The sequence below is a fragment of the Aulonocara sp. 'chitande type north' Nkhata Bay genome, linkage group LG13 (genome assembly GCF_057382095.1).
Source record: "Aulonocara sp. 'chitande type north' Nkhata Bay isolate Kocher_YH1m ecotype deep benthic linkage group LG13, A_spYH_male_GT1.1, whole genome shotgun sequence".
NCBI lineage: Eukaryota > Metazoa > Chordata > Actinopteri > Cichliformes > Cichlidae > Aulonocara > Aulonocara sp. 'chitande type north' Nkhata Bay.
The window spans coordinates 26,226,343-26,245,469 of record NC_141356.1 but is presented as its reverse complement, the minus strand read 5'-3'; the positions used below and the strand labels follow the sequence as shown (position 1 = coordinate 26,245,469).

The 19,127-nt window shown below is 39.9% G+C and overlaps 2 protein-coding genes across 2 annotated transcripts; one reads left to right on the top strand and one right to left on the bottom strand.

The window, feature by feature from the left end:
- Positions 1-2,154: 2,154 nt before the first annotated feature.
- Positions 2,155-12,971, top strand: eif4e1c (eukaryotic translation initiation factor 4E family member 1c). Its single transcript, XM_086259493.1, has 7 exons — positions 2,155-2,289; positions 3,624-3,709; positions 10,787-10,882; positions 11,090-11,153; positions 11,273-11,386; positions 11,510-11,649; positions 11,767-12,971. Exons 1-7 carry the CDS (start codon positions 2,272-2,274, stop codon positions 11,879-11,881), a joined length of 633 nt encoding a protein of 210 aa, XP_086115619.1. The 5' UTR covers positions 2,155-2,271; the 3' UTR covers positions 11,882-12,971.
- Positions 12,972-13,531: 560 nt separating this feature from the next.
- On the bottom strand, positions 13,532-18,282 carry LOC147316197 (transmembrane protein 150A). Its single transcript, XM_086259492.1, has 7 exons — positions 17,968-18,282; positions 17,272-17,319; positions 17,114-17,179; positions 16,954-17,021; positions 16,733-16,863; positions 16,043-16,220; positions 13,532-14,758 (listed from the first exon to the last, which is right to left on the bottom strand). Exons 1-7 carry the CDS (start codon positions 18,030-18,032, stop codon positions 14,565-14,567), a joined length of 750 nt encoding a protein of 249 aa, XP_086115618.1. The 5' UTR covers positions 18,033-18,282; the 3' UTR covers positions 13,532-14,564.
- Between the last annotated feature and the right edge of the window lie 845 nt (positions 18,283-19,127).

The window sequence follows — 19,127 nt, the reverse complement described above, 5'->3', positions numbered from 1 at the left end:
TATAAAGGCCACAGTGTTAAATCCCCGTAAGTTTTGTAAGTTGTCATTATTGTGTGAATGCGTTCACTCAGCTGATCACATGTGACCACAGCTGCATGGTCAGGAGTCGGGAACTATGAGTGCATGATTTAACATTAGTGTGAGCTCAGGCATTTCATCCAACACGTCCCTCTTATTCATTTTACAGTACATTTGTATGATTTAGTGTCTTCTGTAGGTTGATCAAGAGATTGGCTGAAAAGATAAAAATCCAGATGCTCTAGTGGCCCAGTCAAAGTGCAGACCTCAACCTACCTGAAATGCTGTGGTGGGACCTTAAGAGCTGTGCATAAATGCATGCCTGCAAACTGCTGTCATGTCCTCCATGTTTTCTGTATCTGATAGATTCATACAGAAAATATGGTTTTTCCAGGACTCCAAAGTCAACTGGAGTACATCTGTCTCTCCAGTACATGTCACACTTTGATTGATATAGAAGTAATAGGAACAAACCCTTCACCGTAACATGTTTCATTAATATAATATACATATATATACAGCGATCAGACACATGCACTTGATCTCCCTTTTGCTGCCAAAACAGCCATGACCCTTCGAAACATGAACTCCATTAGACCCCTGAAGTTGTGCTGTGGTATCTAGCACCAACATGTTTGCAACAGATCCTTTAAGTCCCGTAAGTTGTGAGGGGCGTCGCCATGGATCGGACTCGTTTGTCCTGCACATCGCACAGATGCTTGATTAGATTGAGATCTGGGAAATTTGGAGGCCATGTCAACACCTCAAACTTGTTGTTGATGCCCACAGCCATCGGGGATAAAGCATTTTCCATGAAAGGGTGTATATGGTCTGCAACAATGCTTAGGTAGGTGGTACGTGTCAAAGTAACACCCGCATGAATGGCAGGACCCAAAGTTTTTCAGCAGTACATTGCCCAAACCATCACACTGCCTCCATAAACTCGGTCCATAAGTGCATCCTGGTGGAGGTGTTCCCCGGGTAAGTGTTGAACATGCACCCGGCCATCCATGTTATATAAAAGAAAATGTGATTCTTCAGCTACATACTCAACTCTTCTGCTCAACCCACAAATGCATTTTCTTTATAAATGGCACCATTTAAGTGGACATAAACTAGCTGTCCAATGATAAAAGATTTATTGCCAAGACGCATCATTACAACAAAGAACACACATTTCCTTACTAAAATTGAGTGCAAGTTTAATTGTTAACAATCGTTTCAAATCGCTTCAGTCACAAGTAAGTTAACTGAAGTTTCAAACTGTAAATTCACAACTTTAGTAAAGGTGAATCAGTACACACCCCTGGAGCGTTGTCTTTTTCTCACTGCATTCTCGCCTCTATGGAAGCTGGGAAAGTGGGGAAAACTCCCCCGGTCAGCATGAACAGTTAACTGTAATTAAATTAACCTCTCTTTGGGCTCATGAATAATAGTTTCAGTAGAGGCGTGGGAGGGGGGAGGCTGAGGGTAGTTTGCCAAAGAAAAAATACAGACACACAAATGTGTCCTTAACATGTGTGTAATTTAATTACACAAGACAGAACGAGATAAATTTTACAAATCTTTAATCCCTGAAACCTATTTGCTTTAATGTTGTCTTATTCTATTAGACACCACTTTATGGTTATGTATGGGAAATAAATTTACGGGAGAGGATTTATTTATTAAAACTTACTTACATACTTACTAAAAAGAATACAAACACACAAAATGTCTTTCATTTTAGTCCATTTCAATTTGGCCAAATGTCCCAGTACAATAATCACGGGAAGCCATATATTTATTAGGACTTTGGCTTCCTAAAGGTTAAATGGTTTTAATCTTAAGCTGGTTTAGGCATTCACATGAGAAATATTTTTCATATCAAGTACTACACTAGTAGTAACATTAATACAAACTAAATATTTTAAGCAATAAAAATTAACCTGAAATCAACTCTGGAAACTATTGTAGATGGTATTACAATTTTTAAATCACCACAAAATAAAATACTCAAAGCAGAGATAGATATTTTTAACCGTTTTGAATATACCTGCATGAATACTATTAGTTGGAGGTTTATTCACATTGGTTTATCTAAATTATTGTCCTCAGAAGCAGCCACTCAGTGGTAGTGGGTGTAACTCTCCTGCGACGACTCCCCGGATTCAGGTCATTCAGCTCGAACAGGACTGAGGCGGCTTCCGTAGCAGAGCGAGCTGTTGGAGTGACGCAGGAGCGCCGAACGGGCAGATCACTTCTACAGTCAAGATGGCGACATCGGAGCCGGTAAGAGAGACAAGAGATAGCACAAAAAATCGACTAATATGCACGTGAAGACCGGATAAATCTCCAATTCACCTACTACATACATCGCATAACTTTGCTTCTGTGAAACCGAACTGGCGTTTAGGCCAAATTAACGCGTTTGAGTTGACAGATGTTGGCGTGGATTAGCGCTAGCATGCTCAGCAGTGGGGATGTATGAGGCACTGCCTGACTTTGTTGGGCAGGGAGGGAGTGACTGACTGCACGTCGTTCATTCAAACTCCAGTCAACGCATTGTTTTAATCTAGTCGGGTATTACAGTCGATATCTTACGACAATTTTAATGAAATGCCATTACCTTTAAACACCCGTGGTGATATATTATTGGTGCATTTTTAGAAAGTCTGGACACGTGTATATCTAGCCTGCAGCTAGCCTAGCTCATCTGCTAAAACTAATGCTAGTAACTGTTATCTGTAAAGTTAGCTTATTGATTTTCTTTGTATATACCCCCTGCTGACTGTTTTCCATCAGCTCCTGCGTCTAATCCTTAAAAATGTAGTTGAGGTGGACTCTGATGTTGCTAAGTGAATCTTTATAAAAATGCAAGAGTATAAGGCAGAGCCCAGCTGTGAACTGGATAATGGGACAAGGCCCCATTAAGGCCCCCTAAAACAGAGGGGCTTAAGGTCATACCTTTGTTACGTTTCTGTAGATCACTTTAAATGCAAGCTATACTGTAATAATATTGCATTTTATAGATCATGTAAGGTTTTTGTTATTTATATATATATATATATACATATACATACATACATTGGACTACATAGTTACACTATTCTTATTAGGGGCTTTAAGTAGCCCCGATTTAGGGATTAAATTGGTATGTTTTAGATTATGCTGGGAGTTTGTGAATCAGTCTAAGTAATTTATGTTTTTACTGTCTTATTTTTCTTTTTTTGAAAGGTTGGAATTATTCCCTAAATTGTAAAAGTATGTATTAGCTTCTGTTAGAAACTCAGTAGTAGTAGTAGTAATAATAATGATGATGATGATGACAAAAAGCTTGCAGTGCTTTGTGATGTTATGATACTGTACACACTATGAAATTAAGTGTGTGATTACCCCCGACAAAAGCCCTTAACTGTATATGGCAATGACCATTCCATTAAGTTTTTATCGTTAACTTTGTTGAAATTTGTGATATTGAACTAACTTTGACTTTGAAGTAAAGGCAGGACTTTAGCAATATTATGATATAAATCTGACCCAACTACCCCAAATTTCTTTGCCATTTGTGATCAGTGGACTTGTGTGGTTGACTTTGTGATGTGTTTGTGTGCATGTCTCCTCAGAAAACAACTGAAACTGAAGATCAACAGACTGACGGTCAGGTTGTTGCGAATCCTGAGCAGTATATCAAACACCCTTTGCAAAACAGGTGAGAGTCAAACCAGGTTCTGAGTTTGATTTGGATGAAAGCTGCTTGTGCTTCCATACTCTGCAGTCTTCTTGCAACAACCAGCAAATCCTCTGGCCAAACAATCAGAAATGGCTGGTGTAAGCATTTCTAAAATTAGATACAGGGGAGGTTTCATTTAGAAAAGCCAATCTGTGCCTTAAGAGGTGGGTGTGGTGGTGAGATCAAACACACCCGTCTCGTTGATTCAGAGACCGGGGCCCTATTTCAGGAAGCCGGTTTAGAAAACTTAGAGTGAAAAACGATACTCAGGATTGAGTAACCCCGAACTGTCCAACTCGGAATATTCGGTTTCAGAAAGGCTGATAACAATTAGTTCAATTAACGCGGAGTTGCTTTAACCCCAAGTGAAGCGCGCGCACGAGGATACATAAAGCCCTGATAAGCGGAGCACAGAGTAAGCGAGTCACCATGGAGACGGAGGGAAAGAAGGCGCGGTCAATGTATTTTACAGCGCTTGAGGCCGAAATTCTGATGGCAGCATATGCCGATAACATGCAAATTTTGCAGAAAAAAAGGTAACACAGCCTCAGCTGCAAAAGACAGGGAGCATGCATGGCAAAACATAGCCGACAGAGTCAATGCGTGAGTGTTAATTTAAACATTGATCTAGGGATTTCCACCCATTTAACACGTTATTTTATCATATGTTATTTTATTTGTTATTTTATACATTTTATGTTGTGATGTGATGTGAGCGCAGGTGCAACCCAACAGGCCCCAAACGTTCCTGGCAGCAAGTAAAAATGAAATATAAAAATATAGTCCAAACAGGTAAGGTGGAATTGTATTATGAGCCATAGTGCTTGGTCTGTTTGTCCGATGTAAATCGATTGCAGTTAGAGGCTACATTAATTTTCTTTCTGTAAGCACTTATTGAAATTATCTGAGCACATTACAAGTACATATTTGCTTACTCTGTATGCTCAAATGTGGCCCGTTATAGCCAACAGAAAAAAAGCGGAGGCCCGAAAAACAGGTGGGGGTCCTCCACCACCACCACTCACAGAGGCTGAGCAGTTGGCCCTCAGCCAAAACAGTGGGCGCCCTGTGGCTGAAGGCATCTCTGTGGGGACATCCTCTGAGTCAATAACCCCGCAAGACACAAGTGCCTACATAGGGGGTAAATTCAAAATAATACATGATGTGCATACATCCTTTCTTCACAGTCACCTTTGCAGTGCTGCTCATTCATTTGATAAACTCTTTACCATAATGGATTATTTTGTAGTGAAGTTATTTTCCTACTGATCTTGCCTTGCCTCAGTCTTGGTTGTCTTTGAGAGCATAATGACAATGAAGTGTAAGGTGATTGGTATATGTTTGTTAATTGCCATTTGGTCCCTTGTAAGTTATAAGTGACCTGTATAAACCTCATATTCTATCAGTTGATGGTGGTGGTGTACTGCATCTGGTGCAGCCTCCTGTTGAGCCAGACCAACATGCAGTTGTGAGTAATACTCCACAGATTATATGAGTTTACAGTAGAACAGCAATGTTGTTTATTTCTTTACTGCAGGAAAATAATGAAGAAACATTGACAGCTGTTACAGAGGAGGAAGCAACAGAGACACTTTATGAGGTTTACATCTTTTAATACTTTGTGTACAGGAAATACAGGCGACCAATAACGCCAGTTGAACAAAAAATCTGTTTATTCTTCTTTCAACATGTTGAGGTGATGGGTCAAAGGAAATGATTGTGACATATGGTGTCTCTGACTGCGCTTCCATCTTGTATGTCCGTGGGAGGGTCAGGATGTTCATGGTTTGGATCACTGCTGATGTTTGGTTCAGAAGGACAGTGTTCTCCTCTAATTGTGGCATTGTTGTGAAGAATCACACATGCCACAATAATGTCACATGCCCTTTCTGGGGTGACCCTGAGTCTTTGCAGGCACTGGAACCGGGCCTTAAGCATTCCGATAGTCATTTCAATTCTGGCTCTTGTCCTGTAAGTAGCCAGATTATATCGCTGCTGTGGGCCCGGTTCAGGGTCAGGGTAAGGGGTAAGCAAATAGGGTAAACATGGATACCCCCTATCACCAAGCAAGTAGCCAGTGAACTCTCCTAAGACAGAAGGATACACTTCAGTTCAAATGTCCCTGTAGCAATTGGTCTTTATATATTTTAAAGTATTTTCAACTCACCATGTCCAAATTTTGTGCGCAGTGTACATTCACGGAATATTTGTGAGTCATGGACAGAGCCTGGCCACTTGGCTTCCACATTTGTCATAATGTTGGCAGCATCACATATGATCTTCACAGTGCAGAGAACACAAATTAGCATCCATTACTATAATGAAATAATTTGTTAGTTTGAAATGCTACAGGGAACTATGTACCTGTACATTAATGCTGTGGAAAGACTTCCTGTTCACATAGTCTCCTTCATTTACTAAAGGAGCAATGATTGGAATGTGAGTGCCATCTATACAGCCAATCATGCCTGGGAACCGTGAAAATAAATGTAAAATTTATGTAGTAGTCCAAGCATCACCACATCATAAATTAAGTTTTGGTCATCCTGCTACCTGCAATTTTGTGGCATCCCTCTTTGATAAATCTTGTGGGTCTATGACCGGGGAACACCACAAACGAGTGCAGGAGACGTTTCAGTGCAACTGTAACATTCCTGACTGCCCGACAGACGGTAGCCTTGGAAACGTGCTCAGCGTCACCAATATTATACAGAAAGCTCCCGTTTGCAAAGAAACGGAGTGCGGTACAAAGAATATGTAATGGACTGAGCGCATGTCCGCGATGTGTCACATGCGTAATATATGGCCTGAGGATGTTATCCAAATAACTTATTGATTGTGCTGAGAAACGGTAACGTTCGCACAGGAAATCATCAGGTAATGATAAAATGTCCATACGCGCTCTGATCACTCTCTCCCGGCGGAGAGCTCTGCGGAGTATTTGGGCTTCAAGATCTACTGGCTCTTCAAGGAAGGGACACGCCATATCTGACACTTCCTACTGTCAGGTTTCTGACAAAGAGGCGGGGACAGTCAGGGTTAGTTGTAGTAAACCTGCTAGGGGGCAGGTTAGCTTCACGGAGTGTGTCGTCATAGTGACTCACTCAGGCTTCAGCTGAACTCGCTTTGTGAAACCGAAAAACCAGAGTTTTCGTTAACTCAGGGTATACTTAGTCAGACTTTGCACTAAACCGGCTTCCTGAAATAGGGCCCGGGACTGGACTCTCATCTGAAACAATTTTTAAGGTTGGTTTTGTCATGTTAATTAAATAGTTTGAGGCACAGACGAAACTCGTTGGGGTTGATTTGGATTATAATAGAATCTCTTCAGGCTTACCAGGGTGCCAAATTTCACCCCATCCAGAAAGGTGTCAACACCATTGAACATTTCACGCCTACTGATTTTTTAACACCCGTTCAAATATCACCTTTGTGACCGTTTTCAGAGGGAAGAGGGACTTCTTTTTTTCATCATTATTTACACACAAATACAGAAACTGAGCTCATTGAAAACATACAGAGATGGTGGGGCTAAATGTACTTAATCGCTTAGGATCAATAACCTTTCTCTATAGAGACAAAACAGCTGTTTCATTATGAAATCAGTGAAGAAGTTTTCCTTTAGGAATAAGGTTAGTTGTGTATTTATCACCGTGTGAAAAGTGTTATTTTACATTGAGTTGAAACTGGCATTTCATCTTCATCTAGTTTTAGGATGGGAGCTGTACTTTGACTTTTGGTCTTTGGCATCACAAACATACTTACAGTCATGTGCTGATTGATTTTTCTTTTTGTCCCTCTGGTCTCTTGGATGAAAGTGAAATTAGAAACTCACCACAGCACTTATTTTGACAGCGTAAACAGGATATTCAAATTACCCATCTAGTCACTTGGGAAAATTATGGATGAGTGCACAGCAAACGTGTTTTCAAGCAGTTACAGCTTGAGCATCATAGTAAGGATAAATGTTCAGTTTATTTTCATCAGGTTCATATTTGCACTTTCTGTTTGTTTTCTTATTTTAAGGTTTAAAATCAGAAGAGCAGATTGAGGAGTCATGTGTTTTGTTTTTTCCTCTGTGTTAGAATTGCAGTTGTTGTTTTTTCTATTGTCCTTTTAGAAATGTTATCATAGTTCTGCAGTGGCGACGAGCTATTCAGGAGCATTGTACAGTCGGTTTGGAAATGCTGGATGGTTCTCTTGGCAAGTCACTTCTAGGTCATTCTGCTTGTTCAGCTCAGCCTCAGAGGTCAAGGCTGTCCATCTCTGCTGCTTTCACCCTGGTTTTATTTAAACATATTGACGTGGGGGGTTTGTTTTCCATTTTGACAGTTTTGATTGCAGACTTCTCATTTTGAGGGCTAGGTGTTGTCACTTCTCTCTGGCTTCACTGTAAGGAAGTAGAGGACTGTTGAGTTATTTGGAATTTGTGGTTAAATATTCATCACAGATGTGTTTTAACTGTCTCACCGGCCGAAGGTGTGATTGGTTTCTTAATAAATGATTGAGCTGCTTTGTTATGTCAGTTTTAGCATCAGTGGTTGGCGCTCTCAGAGTGAGGTCGGAGTTTTTAGGTAAAGGAAGACAAGTTCTTATCCCCTTTTTTTTTTTTTTTTAAATCTACAGCATGTCTCATTGTACTTGCAGATTTTTGCTTTTGTCTGTCATAAATATTTACTGCTGCTAAATTGAGAGGGGCTAAAATAACTTGTTTTTTTTGTTTTTTTAAATGAATAATGTGAGGGTTGCACAGAGGTTCAGTGTAAGTAAATACAGATTAGTTTTAACAGTGAATCACGCAGAGTCACTAATTAATACTAAATGAATAATTAGCAGACAAATCCCCTTTGACATCTGTTCAAGGTGGAATAATGATGGATAGTTTTACTGATAACAGTGCATCATACTTGGTGTTTTATATCTGTGCCATCTAATTGAATTATTCCCTGATACTTTATTACCATCCTTAAGAGATTCCCTTTAATATCTGCTTTCATAGATTTAAATATAATAATTGCTTATGAAGGTTTTCTCTTGCTTTTGGAAAGAGTTTGGATCTTGCTGCGGTCTGAAGGTGAGTCCAGAGATGGATTTGAACAGACTGCGCAGATCCGTTACTCAGCTGTTACATAAGATGATCACTTTCAAGTTTCAAAGTCATGCAGCACCATTTTCATATGGCACCGTCATTAAGCGAAACCAGCAGCTGCTGGGAAGTAGGAAGAACGCATTCAGCTTCTGCTTTGGAAAATTGTTTAGTATACAGTTTACTGGAGCTGAAAGTGAAGTGGATAGTTTATGCCTGTCTGCCCATGGACTCTTTTTATTTTTAAAATCACGACCGTGTTTTTTTTAAAGTCAGAAACACAACAACTCGTCTGTGTTTGGCAGCTGAACTATTAAAAATTCAGATGACAGTGTTTCTCTAGCTCTGCTGCGGCTCATTCTTATTTACTTTACACACATTCAGAAAACTGTGGGGACTGGAGCACGCTGATTAGTTCACAGCTGAACAAATCACATATTACTGTCTGTGTCAGAGGGTGATGTCACAGTAGTAAATTAATCAGTCCCCTTCAGGTTTGCTGTTTCATTTGGCTGCATTGGCCTGAAATGATCATTTTATCTCTCGTGAGATTTTAAAGTACATGTGAAGAACAGAGCTGGCTTGACTTGCTGTCTGGCATATTTGTTTATATGCCATTACTAGGCATGTAGTCTTGGCTTGTGACTGTTCTGGGTTCACCAGAAGAATCACGGCTGTGAGCAGTCTGGTGTCAGTATGTGCAGTGTGATGTTCGCATTAAACAAATATACTTTCATCCTCTCTTTTAGCTCTGTTCGGTCCATTTGCTTCATTTGTGTCTATGGCACATGGGTGGGTTTGTTACAGTTGTAAGTGGAGGGGGGGCAAACGGTTCAGCTGATGTCCTCTCACTGCCCTGAACCCTGCCTGCTAGCCTCCCACCCACTGCCCCTTGGTAATGCATAAAAGAATTACAGCAGCCACTGTAAACAAAGAGTGCATTTGTAGTGCGGTTGATGGCTGGCTTTCTCTTGTTTTTTGCATTGACATTCATGCTTTTGTTACTAGCTGTTGTGTTCTTCTGTGAAACAGCGTGTACGTCTGCTGTTAGGGTAAACGTTTCACGCAGTTGTAACATAAAATAGACTTTGAGTCCTTGTTTTTGATTTTAACAGTGATGGTACAGCATTGAGCTGTTATTAAATTAAAAGAGATACAAAACATTGAATATGCTTGTACTGAAGAATTGATTGCTAACAATAATGGTTTTATTTAAAAAAAAGAAAATGTAAAGTACCAAATACCCTATACTGAGCCCAGCTGCTGTTAAGTAGGAACCCTAAATAGTGTTTTCCAAGAACCCTGCACTTTACTATTAGCAAAGATTGGCAAAGTGAAAAAAGGTCCAAAGTCACTAAAGGAAAGCACAAGGTGTGTGGACTGCAGCGCTGTATAGTGGTTTCAAAATCACGTACCATGCTGCCCAATGTCTTTCTACAGAGAAATCACTTAATTTCTGACACAAAACAGGCTAAAATACAAAAATGTAACTGTAGAAAAACAAGAGAGAGACAGACTTACTCAGGCTGGTATGGCCGGATTTGGGCTCTCAGCACCTGGTATTCCCATCGGCTGTCTCCCATCCAAGTATTACCCAGGCATTACCCCACTTACCTTCTGACATCGGAAAAGCTCGTACTGTGTTGGCTCTGCGACAGACTGGAAATATGTCCAGGTTGATACATTTGTAAGTGATGACAATTCTGATTTCTGATCCCCACAAAGATGGAGAAGTCAACAAGCAGGGAGTTTTCCCCTCACACTCACGAGGTTTGCTCAATCACAATTTGGGGCAAAGTCATGCACTTTCTTTTATTTTCAGTTTATGCATGTTCAGCAATCTGCATTTTCCGACATGGTTTTGAGAGATTTTCAAACAGTCAGTGTAATTACGCTCTTTACCTCTTGGTCTATGAATACTGAATTCTATGAATGATGCATTTTTATTTTATTGTTTGTTTGTTTTTTAGATGGGCCCTGTGGTATTTCAAAAATGACAAGAGCAAAAGCTGGACAGAGAACTTGCGTCTCATTTCTAAATTTGACACAGTGGAAGATTTTTGGGCGTAAGTTTTCTCTGCTGAAGTCAGTCTGAGTTATTGATGGTTTGTTATTAATGTGCACAACATGTCCCTTAATGGTAATGTCAATCAGGATCAGCATGTTTCACTTTACTGATTGTTGTTTAATGACCATTGTTCTGATAAAAGCTTCTGAAATTCTACAATTCGACACACTCATGTTGGGAATCTGCTTTTTCATCTTTCTACCAGATTATACAACCACATACAGCAGCCAAGTAAACTCGGCTTTGGCTGCGATTACTGCTTATTCAAGGTAAGGCTCTTTTTTTTTTTTTTTTATGTTAAATGTTTACACATTTTCCCTTAATCTCAGTTGCAGCAGAGTCTAAAGACATGGATAGGGTTTAATAGCTGCTTCATATTGTGCGTCAGGATGGGATCAAGCCCATGTGGGAGGACGACAGGAACAAGCTGGGGGGTCGATGGCTGATGACTCTCAACAAACAACAGAGGCACAATGACCTCGATCGCTACTGGATGGAAACGGTAAGACGGCTGTTTTCTGAAACCACTCAGTAGAGTCGTATCCATTGGATGTTTCCCCTGATGGTTGTGATTTAAATATAAATCTATATATGTATAGTTTGACTTTTTTTGTGCTTTTTGCAGCTGTTGTGTTTAGTCGGTGAGTCATTTGATGAGGCAAGTGAAGACGTCTGCGGAGCTGTGGTCAACGTCAGACCTAAAGGTGACAAAATATCCATCTGGACGAGCAACTGCCAAAACAGGGACGCCATCATGACGATAGGGTGAGCCTTTAAAGTCACATTACTCATAATACGCAAGTAGGAGCTACAGTGGACCACTAGATGGCAACACTGAGCTTGCTTGAGTCTTCACACTGCTTCCATCTCATCTCTTCACAGGCAACTTTACAAAGAGCGTCTCAACCTCCCCATGAAAGCCATGATTGGCTACCAGTCGCACGACGACACGTCCAGTAAGAGCGGCTCCACCACCAAGAACATGTACTCCGTTTGAAAAAGCTCCTCATTTCAATTTGCTGTAGATTTAAACAATTGCCGATCTGCATCATCACATTAATTTTTGAGTTGTCAACTACTGTAGTGTCCTTTCCTTTTATTGCTAAGAGAGGTGTTCATAGCGTGTACAGCTGGAGCTTCTCCCAATTCAAGATGCCAGCGGAGCGGTTGTTTAAAGAAAAAGAAAAAACGGGGAGGAAGGGTATCGGGCTTGAGATGTTGTACGACGAGTAAGAGAACACACGATGATTTACTTTTAGAGTTGAAGACTTCTGTGATTAATATCAGTGACCTCTCCTAGCTTAGCTGAGAACAAGCTTTTTTTTCCAATACTTAATGGCTTGAGTTGTTTAATTAAAAAAGAAAGACTTAACTATAGGGCCTTGTGTTTCTCTCATGCTGAGTTCTCACTCTTTACAAAAAGTGTTTCTCACCTCACAGGAAAAAGAAGGCAGGCAATTCGTCCTCATACAGAACAAATTTTAAGGGCAATTTTAACTTGATTTATCCACAAGTGTTGAGCATGAGCCGGGCTTTCAGACGCACCAGCTTAAATAATCTACAGTATCTTAAGGGTTTGTAAAAGCTGTGGTCACACTCCAAAGTGTAGGGTTTGGATTAAGGCCACTTGTTGTTTCAGCCATGCTGGAATTATGGGATATTGCTTGTAGGTTTTGCTTTGTTTTTTCCCCTCAACTTTTTTTCTCTTCCCTTTACATTTATTTATAATGTATGCATTGCAGTTACTTAGTTGAAAGACAACCATGAAGCTCGTGATTTTTCAAATTGTTCTTTTTTTTTTTCTTTTTTTGTTATTAAGGTTAATAATGTGGACTACTGCATATAGATGACATTTTTTACAGTGTACCATACAGTAAAGATGCCGACAGAATTAGGTGTGCTTTTCACTGTTTTCTTCCTAACAAAAACTGTAGATAATGTCGCACTCCTCTCTTGGTTGTTGCAAAAGAAAGATGATATTCATTGTGAAATGATTTTGCTCATAATGTATCTTTATTATCTGTAATTCCAGGATGTATATTACCTTCTTTCAAGTAAAGTTTAAGTGCTTTGCATTAAAACCAGAAGCGTGTTGTTTTGTTTTGAGGTTTTTAAAGTTGGCAAACTTGCTTTCTTAAACACTAAGCTGATTTTTAAAATTCCGTTTTGACTACCATTTGTGGTATTTACCAACTCCTGGGAACAAAAATCTGACTTTTTAGTAAGTGCTATAGTGAGAAGCAGCTTGGGCTAATGTCATACTCATGAGGAAAAATTAAAAGTGACCAAAAACTCACAAGCTTTGCAGATTTGTTGAAAATGATGGAAACTACCACAAAAAAAATGTAGCAGCAGTATATTCTGAGGAAGTTATTTTTCAGTTTCACACAGAGGAGAAATGTATGAAGTAATGCTGTGTTTTTGTCACAGCTGGATTCAAGTTGTTGGCTTTCTTTTTTGCGAGCAGAATCTACAGATACACCCAAACTGAAGAGCAGCTAAAATGACAGAATCTGGAAGAGGGGGGGAAAAAGTGCACGAAGCCATAAAAACACATTTCAGCTTTTCAAAAGAGATGGAAGTATATTTAACTTTTACATTCTAATGAAAGTTTAGAAAAATGCACATTTTTAAGTTTTTTATTTTTAATTTGAATAGAAAAATGTCAGAATACCTCTCAGCATTGTTAACATGTCTGGTCAGAAAATTTTCAAAATACCTTTTAGCTACTTTATAAACTTTGAAAAGTGACGATTCAACTATACACCTGTAAATGTTTCGATGCTCATCAGTGTCTGGGTCAACATTTTCCAACTATGTGCTGGCAACTGATCAAGAGTGGAATAAAACAATAGAAGCCACAGATGCATAAATGTGAAGCAAACAAACTGGTTCAAAATACTGTATTAATGTGGGACACAGAGGCATGAAACTATTCTTTCCTTTTTAACTTTACAATTTATAAATCACTACTCCGGCTTTTCCTCTAAAGCACACAGACACTGCAATACATCGAACAGACCACAGTGAAAATCTCTGGAATGGAAAGGGTACTGACAACATCACCTTAAGTGTATGTAGCCAAGATTGCTTGTAATGTCCATTGGTCTATCGCTAGACCAGCTGCGGCTGATGACGCCTATTATTTTTTTACTGTCGTTCAAGTTAATCATCCAGTCAAACAGGATCTTATAGCGTCATGGAGACTTTTATTGTTTAAAACGGTGTAAATAAAAGTCCTCCACCCTTTTAGCTCCAAACGCAGATATGTTTATCAGCACAGTGGCATGACTTCCTTGTGTGAAAGTAATACATCCCAAAGGGTTATGGAAGAGCTGTTACCTAACACAAAACTTGATCTGTGAGCGGTTTTTTTTTATTTTTGTTTTTTTTTTTTTTACAAATTTTTCATTACAAAAATGATTGCACAACAAAAATAAGCTGTTCTGTAGATGGGGCATCTGCGTGAGATACAATCCAGCTGGTATGTTTGTTCGTTTGGTTCAATAAATATGGAAAAAAATTAGTAAAGAAGACCATCCAATCCAATCCATCCAAGAAAAGGAAAAAACAAAACACTATTGGTCCTTCAGCCACGATCCAGCCACTGTAGTAACAGATGTCCTTCTTGCAGCATCCTCACTTTCTGCATTGTTCAGCTGGATCCTGGCAGCCTTATATCAGGACATCGTCATAATCAAAGGCTTTACCTCATCTTGTTTGTTCAACAGATTCGAGAGCATATAGGACGAGAAGAAGAAAAATTCCACGGCGTAGCTGAGCTCAAACAGCTCCAGGTTCATACTCAGCATCCACTCAAAGACAGCAGACAGATGGATGTAGAAGTACTCGCTCTGAGCGAACAAGACAGTATCTGAAGGTTCTGGGTTAAGGGTGTTTCACTGGTCTACTGATGGTTAAAACTATGGAGGACATAGAGCTTACACATTTCTTTGACAAAAGAACATAGCTATATGAGGCGAAACTGTGTTTCTATCATTAATGTGGGCTAATTTGGGATTAAATACACTCTTATTGGATGAGCATGAATCAGCTGCATGGGCCAGCTCTTCCTGGAGTTCTCCCACACCTGACTACTGTGTGCATACATCAGGGGCAGAGTTAGCACATAGTCATGGCAACCACAACAAATCTGCTCAACAATCTAGCCACCCTTTGCAACCAATGAGACACGTTTGACCTTTACTCATAGAACTGAAGTTACATTCAGTAACCATTCGTCTTTGGCTATTGTTCTCATACACACACACAGCACAGCAATCCGTTTTATTGTAAACCTCATGAATGTTGTCACATAAAAAAAGAAAGAATAACTTCCCCAATCACTGCAGACTGATATCAGCAACTAACCATATGTAAAAATATACAAGAAACCCATAAAAGTAAGTTATAAAAGTGAGGAAAGAAAAACTCTGCTACTCTGCACAGTCAATAGATTCTGTATTCCTGATGTTAAATAGTGCTCTTCTGTACTCAAAGAGCTTCATGCAACATGCCTCATTCACCCATTCACACAAACACCTTTTTCCTATGCTTAAATGCCTTGTAGCTAACATTCACACACATTCATACTCCCATGGATGCATCAGAGGGCAGCTTTTGCTTAGTATCTTGCCCAAGGGTAATTGACATGCAGGCTAGAGCAGCCAGGGATCGAACCACTAACCTTCCAATCAGTTGATGACCTGCTCTACAGCCACCTCAATCACCGAATCTCTGCTAAATGCTAAATGAGGTGTCTAATGTTTCATTGCTGTGCATCTGATCCCATAGATCTACAAGGTTGAGGACAAATGTAAAGCTAGAAGGAAAAGGAAAGGAAAGCTATGGTTAATAATTCACTAAAAAAGGTCATTAATGTGTATCTGCTTCTGTCATGTGGACTTCTGTGGCCGGTCCCACTTGGTAAACACAGGAGCTGACCGGATCCAAATATGTCCCAGTGTGTTATAACTCATGCATTAGTTCTAGAGCTAGCTGCTGAAATCCCTTGTTTAAAGGAACACCAAATTAACCCATCAAAAGTTTACTATTAACCTGCGTGCTTAACCAGCCACAAGGTCGATGGGTATGGCTTAAGAAACAACAACAATAAAAATAAAAAATAAAGTTGGCTCCATGATTTGTGAAAGGATACAGATGACGGTCACAATTACTTGAATCACAGTGGAGATGATTCGCAGTGGGTAGAGAACCTTTTCATATCCAGAGAGGGCGCACTTCCCTGTCAGCACGGTGAGAATGGCCGTGTAGAAGCACGCGCACATGAAACTGATGGCAGCCCCGAGGTAGTGGAGGAGTGACACGTGAAACGGCTGTGGAGGACATTCACCATCAAATCCAGCGAATAATAGCAGGCTGTTTAAATCAAGACTAAGATTGCGAAAGGTGTTGGCATGTGAGTGAGTACTATCAGGCAGTGTGCAGTGAAAAATACGATGTCGCCGAACAGGTTTATGATTTGAAACACTTTCCAAGTATTTGGATGTTCTTAAACCCTTTGTTTAAATTATAACTGGTTTCCTTTCATTCCTGCTTCACTAACTGATTTTTCTAGAATCGTTTTGTCACTACATGTAAGTGCAGTATAACACTACAGATCACGTAGCAGAGTGTCATATTTGCCCTTTAACACACTAAAAAACACTATAACCCAAGCATAAATGGCACTTTAGTGTGCTTGGGCTCTCATTATAGATGGCCTAAAGCTACAAGATACCCGCCTTTATTTGCTGTTTTAGCACAAGCGCAAACAGAAATTCTCATTTAGATCTGAAACAATGTAACCCTGCAGAAACACCGCTGCAGTATGACGTTCGGCACTTACGTTGCAGTTTCCGGCTGCGAATGCCCCCATGGCTGCAATCACACCGAAGACCAGTGCAAATTTACTCAGCATGGACTGACTTGAGTGCCTCTCCATAATATGGGCATGGTGGAATATGCAGAACAGGAAAACTAAAGAAGAGATCGCAGTTGGTGTGACACACATCCCTCATACATGTATATGTGTGTATAATGGTTTAGGCATTTAACAGGTAAACTCACACATGAAGGATCCGGCGTTGATTGTGGCTGTAAAAAGTGAATTTTCTGGCGGATATGTTCCACTTGAGCTGAAATAACATATTTAGTTTGTTTCATTCTGTCTCAAGATTTCATTCCAAGGAAGAAGAAAAATGAACGGGTGCATTTAGTCTTCTTTTACCTTATTGTAGGAACCCAGCAGCATCCAGCATCAGTATGATTAGCCCTGCAGTAGTTGCCGTTACCCCTGCGAACAAGTTAATTCCATTTTAGAGGCTGCATTATTAAATAAACACTGGGTCATATTTAAAACAAAATGAGGATGATTTAAAAAGTCACCAGTCAGTGAGGGCGCACACATGATTGTTGGAGAAGGCTAGCCCGTATCTGGAAATATAAAACAAAAGAAAAACTGTTAAGAATCTGCAAACATCAAACCAGAAATGCTTCCAAGGAAGTGTCACAGCATGTGAGCATCAACGCCAAGCACGTTTTCAGTTTGGTGTGACTCAGTCGTTAAAGTCGTTTGTTCAACAAGATTTTCTTTTATGAACTTAGTGACAGACACAGTTCACACCCTGCAAACAGAACAAGCCGGCTCACATATTTTCAAACTCCAAAGCAGGTGAGTTCTGACGTGCCTTTACATTTAGAAGCTGCTCTGACGTCGACGACTGTTTCCACAGACGATGTGCAGATAAAACAGTACAATAAAAGATTGTGAAAAGCAGCGGAAATAATATGATGCCATTTTCTTTACTTCCTCTTCATGGCCAAATGTTATCAGCATTGCAGAAATCCCACTGATTTCTGAAAGTGCCAGGAAAACGCAGTTCATGTACTAAGCTTGACTATCAAGTACGTGGTGTGACGTTATCGGGAAAAACATTCAGATATGAATAAACTCTGTTTACTAGTTTCACATAGAAAGAACATTGTTATGACTGAGTAAAAATGACATGTTTAAAAACGTTCCCACAGCTTTATGACAGTGTAAATGTCAAAAAACAAACAGTGAATCTGTAGTAAACTTACACACTCCACGTTCCAATGAAGGACACCAGGGAAAGACAGATGGGGAAAATAATCCACAACCCCATGTCTGGATGATGATGACGACAAGCAGCAAAGAGACGGATTCCAGAGGTCCAGCTGTCTTAAAAATACTCAATGTCAAGCCTCTTTGGGGGGTTTATAGAAGCCTCATGCAGTCAGCATTATATACAATCAGTACTAGAACAGAAAACCCCCCAAAAAAATCCTAACTTCAAGTCCTTGGAGCAGACGTTTGCACTGCTGTTGGTAGTTTAGTCTTCCTCCATCCGGAGGACTACCTCCCTTTTAAATCAGACTGTCTCTGCCACTCCTTCAGGGCACCACCTTGCTGTGTTACAACAAATATTATGAAACACAGGGTTGGTCTTCTTGTCACATTATTTGTTTTGTCGACGGTCTCCCTTCTATAGTCCTTGCCAGCTACTGCTCTGTTTGACACGTATTAAAGATCAACTCAAACAGTAAATGTTTGGAGTTGTGCACAGATTTGAATTTATGAGAATTTTCCAATGAATGGCTGGTAGGATTATTAGATTAGACAAGCTTGGAATGCTTTAAGCCCCGTGTCTTGTCTTTCCTGTCAGGTAGGTGGCTACGTGCACCCTGTACAGTCATTTCAATAAATATGAATTTCAGGTACTTGTACTGTACATGTGTGTGTGTCTGTGCTGTAGTCTCTTTTATACTACATAACATTTATTCTCTACTACATTTTGGAGGAAAATATCCAATATTTGTTTTCTACATTCCCCACATAAAATACTGTGCAAAAATCTTGAACAACCCAAACACTGGGAAAAGGCTGAGATGTGCCAAATTATACAAGAAAGTGGCAAAAGGTCTTATGGACTGATGAATCCAACTTTTTGTTTGAAATCATCATCAATATGTAGGGAAGAGGTCAGGAACGAGGTACAGCAGTGAGCGTCTACAGCCGTCTGTTAAACACAGTGGGTCCCCTGTAATGGTTTGTAGCTAAATTTCACCCAGTGGTGTCAGAAAACCTGTCAAAACAGAGAAATACCATCAGATTTTGATCCACTGTGCAATACCACGTGTCAGCATGACAATGATCCCAAACACACACAGTAAAAGCATAGCCTAACAGGAAAAACACACACAAACACGAAGAGCTTTAA